This window comes from Periophthalmus magnuspinnatus, chromosome 16 (genome assembly GCF_009829125.3).
Source record: "Periophthalmus magnuspinnatus isolate fPerMag1 chromosome 16, fPerMag1.2.pri, whole genome shotgun sequence".
Classification (NCBI taxonomy): Eukaryota; Metazoa; Chordata; class Actinopteri; order Gobiiformes; family Gobiidae; genus Periophthalmus; species Periophthalmus magnuspinnatus.
In genome coordinates this window covers 30195170-30209321 of record NC_047141.1, presented here as the reverse complement: position 1 = coordinate 30209321, position 14152 = coordinate 30195170, and the positions used below count along the sequence as shown (strand labels likewise).

At 41.7% G+C, this 14152-nt stretch overlaps 2 protein-coding genes across 3 annotated transcripts in view; both read right to left on the bottom strand.

The window, feature by feature from the left end:
- Window positions 1-14152, bottom strand: part of zyx (zyxin) — a 282791-nt gene that overhangs the window by 118488 nt on the left and 150151 nt on the right. Inside the window, exon 2 of the mRNA XM_055228125.1 lies at window positions 3856-3868. The gene's annotated coding sequence lies outside the window, so the exon portion shown is untranslated. The remainder of the gene's footprint in view (window positions 1-3855; window positions 3869-14152) is intronic.
- clcn1b (chloride channel, voltage-sensitive 1b) overlaps window positions 3707-14152 on the bottom strand; it is an 80980-nt gene continuing 70534 nt past the window's right edge. For both annotated transcript variants that reach the window (XM_055228121.1, XM_033980504.2), the window contains 6 exons: window positions 11760-11841; window positions 11596-11678; window positions 7879-7923; window positions 6669-6773; window positions 4911-4997; window positions 3707-4185 (listed from right to left, as the gene is read on the bottom strand). In XM_055228121.1, coding sequence (XP_055084096.1) covers window positions 3730-4185; window positions 4911-4997; window positions 6669-6773; window positions 7879-7923; window positions 11596-11678; window positions 11760-11841 — 858 coding nt within the window. In that variant the 3' untranslated portion in view covers window positions 3707-3729. The remainder of the gene's footprint in view (window positions 4186-4910; window positions 4998-6668; window positions 6774-7878; window positions 7924-11595; window positions 11679-11759; window positions 11842-14152) is intronic.

The window sequence follows — 14152 nt, the reverse complement described above, 5'->3', positions numbered from 1 at the left end:
ACCAGGATGTCGCCTTTTCCAACAAACCTCCTGCCCAGTCCATTTCAGAGCCACGAAAACATCACTGACACTTTCTCAAAGACTGTGGCTTTGCTCAGTCTGTAAAACGCTAAACAAACTCAGCTTTTTATCCATGTTTTAACCATAAACTTTAGATATAAATGAACATAGCGATCTGATTCTGGTGCTTTATTTCGCCATTTTGTCTATAAATCAATGATTGTAGGAACCATATGGGTGATTTGGTTGCTATGACGATACGTGAGGGGGCGGGGTTCATGTGGATAAAGTTGACGTGCCCGTAGATTTAAAGGCACCGGGTTCCTGCTTTGCTCAGTTATTTAAAAAGTCTGTAAAACGCTAAACAAACTCAGCTTTTTATCCATGTTTTAACCATAAACTTTAGATATAAATGAACATAGCGATCTGATTCTGGTGTTTTATTTCGCCATTTTGTCAGTAAATCAACGATTGTAGGGTGATTTGGTTGCTATGATGATGCGTGAGGGGGCGGGGTTCATGTGGGTAAAGGTGACGTGCCCGTAGATTTAAAGGCACCGGGTTCCTGCTGTCTGGCGAGTGGAGACGGGAAACGCCGGGTCCCTTATTCTTTTTCCGTTGAACGCTTCGTTTTGCTTGTTACCAGACTATTTTTTGTACCTACATGTTTACCGGCTGTTTGTGTGTAACTTGCTTAAGCCACTGCGTCATTAAACCACCAGAAAATCCATTATGCGACGGTGTTTTCTTACAAACGGCGGCGCGTTAGACGAAGTTACTGGACTCGAGCTCCTCTCTAAGCGACAAAAGCTAAGCGTCGCTACACTGATATTAATAATACACAAATCAAGTGTCTTCTTCCTACGAGGCTGCTCCTGCTAACGTTAGAAACAACTTTGATTGACAGTGTTGCTAAGCTAGGCGGGAAGGGGCGTTACCTGGCTCCGCGGTCAGTGCTTGCCTCGATTAGCTTCGTTTGACTGAAGTTGAACGCTGTAGGTGACATCAACACTCACTTAATCCAATTCTTTACACAGTCTGTGGGTTTAACGCAAAAACACCTGGAGTTTGGTTTTCGTTTGTCCATTTTGAAGTATTCCTGCGTATTCTCAGAGCTCACACGCTCTGTTCCACCTGCTGATGTCACTACGTGCTCCTCTTCTCCTCCAGTTCGCAAGTGCTTAGTTTGAATCCAGCCACTTTCTCTCTTCGTTACCAAATCGCATCAACGTCAGAGCAGCTTTGACGTCATTTTAGCCATAGTTTAAAGTAGTATATTTCTTTAACGTATTTCAGTTCAATAGTGGCTTATAATGACGCGTTGCAGGTGCTCTTGAGGAGGCCATGATGGACCAGTGCGACTGAAATGTTTGTCACCGCATGAGTGAATACATTGCAAGCTGTACTGAGAACTTTAATGTACAGGTTTATCTGCAGACTGAACAAGTCAGAAAATGAAATTCTACTGTCACTCACAAGCATAAGATGCAGTGCAATTCGCTACCAGTCCAGAATGTGGAGACATTGGTATGGTTGGCTTTTTAAAACATAGATGTTTATTGTTTTGTATTGTTACTGTCTGTCTGTTTTTTGAATGGACCACGAGTTCGAAATAAAGATGAATTGAATTGAATAGTTTTTAGTGTAATCAGCAATGCAAAGAAGTTCAGGAAGCCTCAAAAGGAGCTTAAATGTTTTTTTTACCTGAGCCAAGATTCCCCTGAGACACTTTTCTTCTTCCCAAAAGTCACTGACACTTTTAAATCTTCAGTCGCTCCTATAATTCTTAAGTTTTACTCACCAAATTTTAGCCGTAGATAAACTGAACCTTCTGAGATTTTTGTCAATATATACGGTTATAATTGTTCACTTACACTTGAACTTAAACTCGGGGAAGTAAAAATGTTCGGTTTGTCCCTGAACAGCCCGATCCAACACACTTTGCATCACATTTAAAGCATTTCGGGGCTTATGTCTCTTATTTGATCGTTGATATTATGTTTAAAGTCGTTTATTAAGTCGTCTGAGGTTTATCCACCAACACCTTTTCTTTAAGATCGTCCCCCACAGGAAGAAATCAGGACGAGTCAGGTCTGTGGAGATCACATACTGCCACTTATTATTCCTTTAATGTCATTTACGCTCGGGGCATCTCTGGTATTAAACGCAGTATTTGACTCATATGACTCAAAGTACCACTGTACAATGAGGGTTTGTTCCTCGGTGCTGGATTTGCTCAGATTAATGTGGGAAGGGTCGTTCTAAATGCTCTGGAAAAATAAAAGAAACATTTAGAAACAAAAGAGTTATCAGTGTACTAATTCAAATAGTGAAAGGAAACTAAAAAGTACAAGTTAAAATCTTTAATATTTTCTATAAAACATACAGTCTGTTGATGAGTGACTTGGATATTCATGATTGACCAAATACAGATGTTTTGAAAGTTGCTCTGTGGAAAATTACAGAAAAAAAATATGATCATGTTTGTTATTGGAGGTCACATTTGACTAAACGCACAGAAATAATCCATATTTTCCACATCGCTCATTAAATACGGTTCAATTAAATAGTATTATCATTACTAAATTTAAACTTAAATATCTTATTGCATTCATTTCTGTCAGTACGTACATAAATCAGCAGGCATTTGTCTGGACACGTCAGTGAAAAAGGCACTGAACGTTTGTCCTTTGAGAAAACACAGGACGGCACCTGAGATCAGAGGAGAAAAACAAGTCCTTTAACACGAGTAGCTCTAGGGGGCGCTCTGCTCTTCACTGGGGAGGTTAAAGCGACCACCAACCCCAACGTCGATGGTTCAATCCCGGTTTTGACGAGCCCGTGCAGTCCTTGGGCAAGGCACTTCACCCTATTTATGTTTGTATTTGTTATGAGTTTGGTATTCGCACAGAGGCACGTCAGCAGCCTCACTTTTATCAGTCTGTCCCGGGGCAGATGGGGCTGTAGATCGCTCACTCAGGTCCAGGAGTGGCGTGTTTAGTCGCGCACACAACCTGGACCTGATACAACCGTCCCATCTCGTGTCTCATCTGTTTTAATGAGGCAGAAAAGTAAAAACATTGATTTTGTCCACGTAAACAAATCGTTTTTTTTTTAATATATTTCAACAATCATTAAGAGCCAGTATTTAAACTTCCAGCAAAAATTTCAGAAGTTCGCTAAAATAAGTACAGTTGGTAGTGCTGGATGAAATAAAAGAGACACTTCATAATCAAACAGTTGTGGTCCTTAGCATGTACGCTAATTTTGACGCTAATTGCTCCATCGATAAATAAGCTAATGTTTTCTAGCGATACTCTGATCATTTTCCAGTCCCCAAAACTGTTTTTTTTAAATACTTTACGATCTTTGGTGTCTAATTCTTGGACAGTACCAGCCTTTAGTTTGCAGGTTTCTGTTTGTAAGCGCTGGAAGAGTCTCTAAAACTCACCATTTCCACCAAGACGGACTGGATGAATAATGTAGCGCTTTGTGATTCCTGTACGACACAAAACAAATGAGCTATTATCAAAATTAGACAATGTCAGTGTGTCCACGTGGGTCAGTAAAGTGAAAGATTAGGACCGTTGCCATAGTAAATAACAACATCTTCTCTCTTTCGAATGGTAAAAAGTCCTCAAAAATGAAAAACGACGTCCATAACAGTGACTGAAACCAACGTAAAGGCCGTAAAGGTTTCCCGTAAGTCTTTAACCGCCAAAGTTTGTCCTAAACGGGCTCATCGGACTCCTCGCTCTCCCTCTCCTCCTGCAGCGACGACAGGGTGAGCACGGGGGGTCTGGGTGAGCGTGGAGAGGAAGAGGAGGTCGAGGAAGAGGAGGTAGAGGGCGACACCGGCTCCTCTTGGCTGCCCCCTGCTGCGGAGGCTGAAGAACTGCTCCCGGGAGACGATGGCGCGGTGTCACAGAGCGAGGTGAGTCTGCTGGACGAGGGTTTTCTTTGGAAGTCGTGATTGGACGCGCTACCGGCCATCTCCCCCGCGACGGCGCCTCTGCCACCGCCGCCCCCCTCCCCCCACAGATCCCTGTCCCGCGTGGGGGACGAAGGCGTGGACGAGGAGGGCGGCTGGTGCTTCTTGGCTTTTCGGCTCGCGTCCCTGAAGCTGGCCAGAGGTGGACGGAGCCGGACGCCGCTGCGGGTGGAGCCTTCGATGGCCTTTTGTAACTACGAGGAAAGAAAACAAACACGTGCATAGTTTCAAGAAAAAGAAAAGCATGTTATCAATGACATAAACCAGAATTAATGAGCCGAATTAAACTTAAAACTTCAAAACATTCTCAATATTTGCTCATTTATTTTTGCACAATGACATGTACTGACTCGTGACAGAAATAAGTTTATAATTGTGACTCGTTTGCCTTTCCTAAGTGTGAGCGAAGCAGCAAAAACAAACAGAAAAGTGTAATATTTTGGGAACATACAGTGAAATTTCATGTTTTTTTTAGTGAATATCACTTTTATGTGTTGCTAAATAAAAAAAAACATTGAAAAAAAGGCCAAATTAAACTGGAATTTAACTTTTTAAACTCCAAAGCTCCAAAAACATGCACTTTTTACCTCTGCTGTATTTGCATATTTATTTTCGCATAATTATTCATGAATGAAAAACGAAATTTGAAGCACTGAAATATTGTAACTGAACCTAAACATGCTTCTAATTATGAAAGTTTTGTTGAATTGTTTTGGTCAATGTCGTGGTTTTATTTTTGGGCAACAGAAAATATACCAAAAAACTAACTCTAATCACCAAAATGTGTTAGTTTTACTGTAAGTCTAAGACAAAAGGAAACAACTACACAACTTTAAATGAAATTATACAATGAAAGAATGTCTATAAAGATGTTTTGTACAATTTAAAGATTAAAGAAAATAGTTGAAAATGACTTTACCTCTTTAAGCGCCACCACACCGACCAGTTTCCCAATACTGGTGACGTAAGCGTGACTGAGGCCCAGGAGCGAGAAGAGAGTGTGGGTCTGAGAGACACAGAGACAGAGAGAAAGAGAGAGAGAGAGAAAGACACAGAGACAGAGAGAAAGAGAGAGAGGGAGAAACACACAGAGACAGAGAGAAAGAGAGAGAGAGAGAGAGAGAGAAAGACACAGAGACAGAGAGAAAGAGAGAGAGGGAGAAACACACAGAGACAGAGAGAAAGAGAGAGAGACACAGAAACAAAGAGACAGAGAGAAAGAGAGAGAGAGAAAGACACAGAGAAAGAGAAAGACAGAGAGGGAGAAACACACAGAGACAGAGAGAAAGACAGAGAGGGAGAAACACAGAGAGAAAGAGAGAGAGACACAGAAACAAAGAGACAGAGAGAAAGAGAGAGAGAAAGACACAGAGAAAGACAGAGAGGGAGAAAGACACAGAGACAGAGAGAAAGAGAGAGAGAAAGACACAGAGACAGAGAGAAAGAGAGAGAGACACAAAAACAGAGATAAAGAGAGAAAGACACAGAGACAAAGAGAGAGAGAAAGACACAGAGACAGAGAGAAAGAGAGAGAGACACAGAAACAGAGAGAAAGAGAGAGAGAGAAAGACACAGAGACAGAGAGAAAGAGAGAGAGAAAGAGAGAGAGACACAGAAACAGAGAGACAGAGAGAAAGAGAGAGAGAGAAAGACACAGAGAGAAAGACAGAGAGGGAGAAACACACAGAGAGAAAGAAAGCCACAGAGAGAGAAACAGACAGACAGAGAGAAAGAGAGAGAGAAAGAAAGACAGAAAGAGACACAGAGAGACAAAGAAAGAGAGAGACAGAGAGAGAAAGAAAGAAAAAGAAAGACAAACAGAGAGACAGACAGAAAGAAAGACAGAGAGAGAAACAGACAAAGAGAGAGGCACAGACAGAGAGAAAGAGAGAGTGACAGAGAGAGGCAGAAAGAGAGAGAGAAAGACAGAAAGAAATACAGAGAGACAAACACAGAGAGACAAAGAAAGAATGAGAAAGAGACAAACAGAGAGGGAGAGACAAAGACAAAGAGAGTGAGACAGATAGAAAATGAGAGCAAAAGAGAGAAAGAGAGAATGAGCGAGACAGACAGAAAGAGAGATAGAGACAGATAGAAAAAGAGAGTAAGAAAGAGAGAGGGTTGAACCAGTCAGATGTCATGGGTCGTCGTTAAAGAGATTCAAAGTGGTACTGTACTTTCATGCCTTTTAAATAAATAACACAATGATTATTTGATATTTCATGTTGAACGTGTTGGTGTCAGATCTGGGTCACAGTGAGGTCAAGGTTCACACAGTCTCTCTGAGTTACATCTGTAAGAACTGAATTATATTTATTATCTAAATATGAATAAACAAACAATATTATTTGGCTGTGGTGAAGACAATTAGGGCAGAATTTACCAACTACACAAACAGCAATTGTACTATTTCACTCTGAAAATAAAAAAAGACATGTTTTTTTTTCTAATTCAATCAAAGAAATGTCAGATAATCCTAATTTTTTTTTATCTATAGTTTGTGTAAGAGAGAAAAAACTCCATAGTAACTCCTTAAACTATAAAAACACAATGAAAACCCTTATAAAAATGAAGTTTAATTGTAATAAAACATTCTTAAAATAACATATAACAGTACAATAAGTAGATATTAGCAATAACAGCTAATAACGTTAGCACAGAGTTAGCACAGACTCACCTTGTGCAGCGACGTCCTCTCCACCAGCTGGAAGGGGGAGGGGTCTATGCGAACCTGCTCCATATCGATTGGTTTATCCAACTCGGCCTCTTCCCAGGCTTTGATCTGCCTCAGCCAATCACAGACACACGAATGAACACGCAGCCACACGAATGAACACGCAGACACACACGCAGACACACGAATGAACATGCAGACACACACGCAGACACACGAATGAACACGCAGACACACGAATGAACACGCAGACACACACGCAGACACACACGCAGACACACGAATGAACACGCAGACACACACGCAGACACACGAATGAACACGCAGACACACACGCAGACACACGAATGAACATGCAGACACACACGCAGACACACGAATGAACACGCAGACACACACGCAGACACACGAATGAACAAGCAGACACACGAATGAACACACGAATGAATGCGCAGACACACGAATGAACACGCAGCCACGCGAATGAACGTGCAGCGTCAGGAATAAACACGCAGCCACGCGAATGAACATGCAGCGTCAGGAATAAACACGCAGCCACGCGAATGAACACGCAGCGTCAGGAATGAACATGCAGCCACGTGAATGAACACGCAGACACACGAATGAACACACAGCCACACAGATGAACACGCAGCCATGCGAATGAACACGCAGCCACGCGAATGAACACGCAGCCATGCGAATGAACACGCAGCCACGCGAATGAACACGCAGACACACGAATGAACACGCAGCCATGCGAATGAACACGCAGCCACGCGAATGAACACGCAGCCACGCGAATGAACACGCAGCCATGCGAATGAACACGCAGCCACGCGAATGAACACGCAGACACACGAATGAACACACGAATGAACACGCAGCCACACGAGTGAACACGCAGACACACGAATGAACACACAAATGAACACGCAGACACACGAATGAACACGCAGACACATGAGTGAACACGCAGACACACGAATGAACACGCAGACACATGAGTGAACACGCAGACACACGAATGAACACGCAGACACACGAATGAACACGCAGACACACGAATGAACACACGAATGAACACGCAGACACACAGATGAACACACGAATGAACACGCAGACACACGAATGAACACGCAGACACACAGATGAACACGCAGAGAGCCTGATCGACTCTGTGTATCTATGAGCACAGTGTGTAGAGCTCTACCTCTTCTGGAGACATGGAGTCAGTGACAGGAGGATCCGCCGTCTCCTGGAAACACAAGATACTTTAGGTCTGTTTCTTTAAAAGGCTCAAGTCCAGATTTACTGTAAAAGCAGCTCTCAGGGTCAGTATAAGACCACTGTGTGCTGCTGTGTACTTTTTGAATCTAATATTAAAGCGTTTTATCCATGCTTTTGTCTCCACACGGTTAGATTATTGCAACGCCTTATACTCAGGTCTCAACAAAACCCTGCTTTCCCGTCTTCAGCTAGTCCAGAACGCTGCTGCTCGTCTTTTAACCGGCTCTCAGAAATTTGACCACATAACTCCCATTCTTAAATCTCTCCATTGGCCTGTTCAGTTTCGCATTGATTTTAAAATTCTTTTATTTGTTTTTAATTGTGTGCATGGCCTGGCCCCACAGTATCTGTCTGAGCTGCTGGTGCCTCACACGCCCTCCCGCTCTCTCAGGTCTGCAGGTCGGGTTCTCCTTGTGGTCCCTAAGTCAAAAAGGAAACTTAGGGGTGATCGGGCTTTTTCAGTGGCTGCTCCAAGACTCTGGAATGCACTTCCACTGAATGTTAGACTGGCTGACTCACTTCCTGTTTTTAAATCTCTTCTTAAAACTCATTTTTTCAGCTTGGCTTTTAACTCAGTGTAAAGAGTTGACATTTATCATGTTCTGTTTTTAATGTTATTGCGTGTCATGTTTTTTGTGTTTTAACCTGTGTACAGCACTTTGGTCGACTGTGTTGTTTTTAAAGTGCTTTATAAATAAAGTTGGATTGGATTGGATTGGATCCTCTGCAAACCTGAAACTGTGTTGTTACTTAAGAAAATGTACAGATACCGGAGCAAAAAATACTCAAGAAGAAGTTGAACTATCACTCTACTAAAACCATCAATCTACTTAAGTAAACGTATTAAAATAAAAGTATGTCACGCTGGTTTTGAGGTCCAATAAGGCATCAAATGTAGTGATTTTGATAAATATTTGAGCTGAATTTTGTTCAGTAGAAAGATTGATCATTTTTCCAGCTGTTTTTATTTGTATATTTTTGTTTATGTAAAAAATAAACTCCTAAAAATGCTTTTACTTTTCAGTCCAGTTGAAAGTTCGGCTCTCAAATGTAATGAAGTAAAACTAAAAGTAAAAAGTATCCACTCAAAATGTATTTAAGTAAAGTGCAGATTTGAACTAAATTTGAAGGTACTTTTACTTCGTTACATTCCGCCACTGGCTGTTAGCATGCTAGTTGTTGTTAGCATTACCGTTACCGCTGTGGCTTCTGAAAGTTGTAAAAAGCTGCTATAAAATCAACACGGTGAATAACTAGGACGCTATAGTAAAAAGTAAAATTTTAAATCTGTAAACTGGACAAAAAGTTGTAGGAGTGAAGACGTTTCGCTGCTCGTCCAAGTTCTGGTCAGATTACTGCTGGACACTGCCTTATACCTGTTTAAAGGGAGGAGCTAACTATACTGAAACTGTAAACAGCTATTGTCTCCATTTTCAGGCTTAATGGACCTACTATCCAGCTCTATTGTTCTCTTTGTTTCGTTTGTTTGCTTTGGGCCTGAAGATGGAGTTATATCTGGATCAGACCTGGACGACTCAGGGATTAAACAGACAACTCGGATGCTAAAAATGTGGAGGAATATGTTTTTTCATGACAGTAAAATTTAGAAACAGCACTTTAATATAAAAATAAGAGCAGGACAAAGCCAAAAATGACACTGATTTACTTAAAACCTGTGTCAACAATTGAATTTTTAACCAACTGAAGTAATAATAACCAATCTTATTCTAGTTTCCATGAGGTAACTCTATTATAACGCGGATAAAACGTCAGAAATGTTGTTTTTACACAATATAAGGTGTTTTCTAGCAGTACAACTACTGTTCAAACCCAAAAGCCGTGAAAACAAAAGCACTTTGCACAGAATTTGGAGTTTAAAAAGTACTACTGTATTTATTTTTTTTACATTTGTTTAATATTTTTGCACATACCATATGAATGCAATGTAATGTAATGTAATGTTTAAACCTCTTGCCATTGTTCATTGTTTATATATTTGGATATTTGCAATAAATCCTACTACTTTGCCAAAACTTTCTTAATGTGTAACGCCGTGCAAACCCGAAGAAAACCCGCCTCACAAACACACAAACACACACCGAAAGACACTATAAAAGCTGTAAACGTGCACATCTCAGGACTCTTTTATCATTTCCGTAGAGTCGTTTGCGTCATTGTTCGCTTTACCTGTGGAACTCATTAAACCAGGGGCGTCAAACTTATTTTCAGTGAGGGCCACGTGAGCAAAATGGCCGCCATCAAGGGCCAGATGTGATTGTGTTACTTACTCAAGTTGCAAATATTACCTGTCTGTAACTGCGTATCCCCTGATAAACTGACATTTTTAAAAGTGTATCGGGACACAACTGCTCAGACCTTCAGCTCAGCTTCAAAAACAGCCTTTTAACTATTGGACAATTTGTTGTTTTTCTTGAAGAGTAACGTGCGCAGACTTAGCTCCGTGTTTGGTGTCAAAATGCTGACGTAGATTACAACCGACTGCGCCTCATAACACAAAAAACACACAGGTTTTTCTCCTTGAACTAACACACACACTTGTATTTACATTCACCTTTCCTGAAACTGCCAACAATTTTCCTGAATATTCTGGGATCATTTGCAAATATTTCTGGAAAAGTCTCATTAGTTCATGGTCGATGCACACGTTAAAGCAGCACAGACTTATTTTAAAATGACAGTCATGCCTTTCAATTTACCTTCTCGCGGGCCACATATGATGGTCATTCAATAAATAAGGTGAATTTTTCGGTATAAGGACTTTTAATACAGTTAGAAGCTTACTTTTTTTTTCTTGTTTTTTTTTGTACTTTTATTTCACATGGATTTAATTTCTTTTGCGGATAAAAAAAAAAAAACTTTCAGAGTTTTGGCGATTAACAAAGATGGCCGACCAAGAAGCTCCAGGATCGAACAGCGGTCAGTTATCAAGTTTTTGGTTGCTGAAGGTGCAAACACATTGAAATTCATAGGAGAATGTCAACTGTGTCTGGTGCCACATGTTTCAGCCAAAAAAATGTCTACAAGTGGCTAAATTGTTTAAAGAAGGACGGAGCAGTGTTGAGGATGAAGGCAGAGAGGCTACAGAAGTGAGGCCTCCTGAGGTGATCGAACCAGACACAGTTGACATTCTCCTATGAATTTCAACGGGTTTGCACCTTCAGCAACCAAAAACTTAATAACTGACCGCTGTTTGATCCTGGAGCATGCTTCTTGGTCGGCCATCTTTGTTAATCGGGCCTTGAGTTGGACACATGTGCATTAAACCCTTTGACTTTATGTTTCAGTCTCGTGATCCTCTTTGACGCTGACACCAGAAACAAACATCTTTACAACACCACATCCCCTTTAAGAACTCAAACGATACTGTCAACATTTCAGCTTCATTCTGACAGCGGCCTCATCACGAGCTTTCATTTAATATACAGCTCAATTTCACCCTTTTCGCCCTTTCGGCTCTCGCTGCTCCATTTGTGGATTTTCCATCTCACACGTAGACTCACGCTGACCCCTGCCCTCCGTCTTAAACAGTGACATAATTGAATTGAAGCAGGTTAAACCCGGCGCGTGTGAATGACGTCCCGAGGTGAAGCGTCTGAAGGGTGAGTGATGTGGTTCTGACCTGAGCGTCGACCTGTCCGGTCGCAGACGAGGAGGAGAACAGTCTTTGTAAAGCGTGTCTCACAGACGGCAGCTTACGTTTGTCTAAAGAACAGAGCAACAAAGAGACACGAGAGGAGTTATAAAGGCAGTGACATTTGAAAGAGTCGGCGTGGACGTGTTTACCTGAGCCTCTGTGATTGGTCGAGGGCTCTCGAGGTCGTGGAGAGGGGAGGGGGCCGTTGCACTCCTCCAGCGCTGGAGTGGCCTACGCACAAAACACTTCAAGTAAATTACACTCAGACAAGAAGCACGGGCCTAACAATGAGTTCAGACAGGATTTTTTCAATGTGTAAAATGGAAAAAGATGAAATTTAAACCTGTGAACTGGACAAGAAATGTTTCGCTGCTCATCCAAGACGCTTCTGAGGTCTGAGGGCTGAGGATGGAACCCAAAAAAAACAAAAACAACAAAAGAGAACACTAGGAGGGCCATTAAAGGTTGAATAGGTCCGTTAAAGCTGAAACCGGAGGCAATAGCCAGCAATAATCTGACCAGAACTGAAGAAGTGGCTTGGATGAGCAGCGAAACGTCTTCACTCCTTCAACGATTTGTCCAGTTGACACATTTAAACTTCGCTTTTTTGCACCAACAATGCGTAAAATGAGCATGAAGAACACGTCACAGTTTGAATGTGAATCTGAAAAAAGCAGTTAAAGCTTCTAGACGGGCTGAAACTGTCTGTAGATTTGAATATTTTTACTAGAAAAGTACATTTTAGGTCAGTCTGGTTCATTTGTTCTGTTCTGTTTCACTGTAAAAACTTGCACATAATGATTTTTTATATTAGTTTGGACTGTAGGAAACATGCACTGGACATAGGGACATTTTATTGTGTTTTCCGGCTAATGTTAATGAGGAACTGATTTTTTTTCTCTTCTCTGTTCTGCTCAGGGGCTGCACATGGAAAGCAGCTGTAGCTAAATCTGGAACAAATCACCTTTTCTTTTGTGAGATTAATGAATTTGCACATGGTCCCTGACAAATAAAGGATTTTAAAAAAAAAAGAAACCTAGCTTAACGTTTAGCTGTAACACTAAAACCCACTCAGGGTAAGGACGCATCGAATTTATCCAAAATGAAAAATTCAATTCAATTCATTTTATTTTTGTAACGCCCAAAATCACAACAACAGTTGTCTCGAAGGGCGTTCATGTTTTGGTTGATGGGGGAAACCGGAGTACCCGGAGGAAACCCATCCAGACACAGGGAGAAACATGAAAAACTCCACACAGAAAGGCCTGGTGACCCGGGGATTGAACCAAACCTTCTTGCTGTGAGGCATGAGTGTTGCCACTCAGCCACCGTGCTGCCTACACACAAAAACAAACAGGAAAATCAAACAGGAAAAATCAGACAAAACAAGAAAAATCGGCCAGGTGAGGAGGAGAGGGAGGCGGGTGGAGGAGGGCCAGGCGGGGAGGAGGAGAGGGTCCAGCTGTCATCGGGGCATCTGAAAGAGTTACACTCCACAGGGGGAGTGGGACAGGGGACAACATGTGAATAGCATTGCTGATGAGAAAATAGGACAAAGCAGAGGATAGTGCTCAGGTTGCCATACTTCCCCAGCTTGTTATCTCCTACTGCAGCCTGTCTTATCCCGGGTTTTAATGTCCCTAACTCCCTCACTATGTAACCTGGTCTATACCGAAGAGGAAGGTTTTAAGCCTGGTCTTAAATACAGAGACTGTGGGGGCCTGTTTAACATCAGCAGGGAGTTGATTCCATAGCACAGGAGCTTGATAACTGAATGCTCTCCCTCCCACTGTACTTTTGGACACTCTAGGAACCACTAATAGTCCTGCACTCTGAGAGCGGAGTGCTCTGTTTGGCTGGTAGGACTCTGGCCGCAGCATTTTGGACCAACTGGAGGCTCCTTATAGTACTTTTGGGGCAGGCGGCGAGCAGAGAATTACAGTAATCAAGTCTGGAAGTAACAAATGCATGGATGAGTTTTTCAGCATAGTTTTTAGATAAAATATTTCTAATTTTTGTTATATTTCGCAGGTGAAAGTATGCGGTTTTACAAGCTAGGTTTATATGAGCTGTGAATGAGAGATTTTGATCAAATAGGACTCCAAGATTTTTTACAGTAGGGCTAGAAGCAATATTCACATTGTCGAGTGAGATTATCTGGTCCGACAGAGAATCTCTTTGACCTTTGGGACCAACGACAATGACCTCTGTTTTTTCAGGATTTAAGAGCAGGTAATTCAAGGTCATCCAGGTTTTGATGTCCTTCACACAGACACTGAGTTTATCTATTTGATCAGTCTGATTTGGTTTCATTGATAAGTACAGCTGAGTGTCATCAGCGTAGCAGTGAAAATTAATGCCATGTTTTCTGATAATGTTCCCCAATGGCAACATATACAGAGTAAATAGGATTGGACCAAGCACAGATCCTTGTGGAACACCACAGGCTACTTTAGAACAGGGAGAGGTGCACTGGTTTATACTAACAAACTGGTCCTATCTGATAGATAGGATTTAAACCATTTGAGGGCAGTCCCTCTGA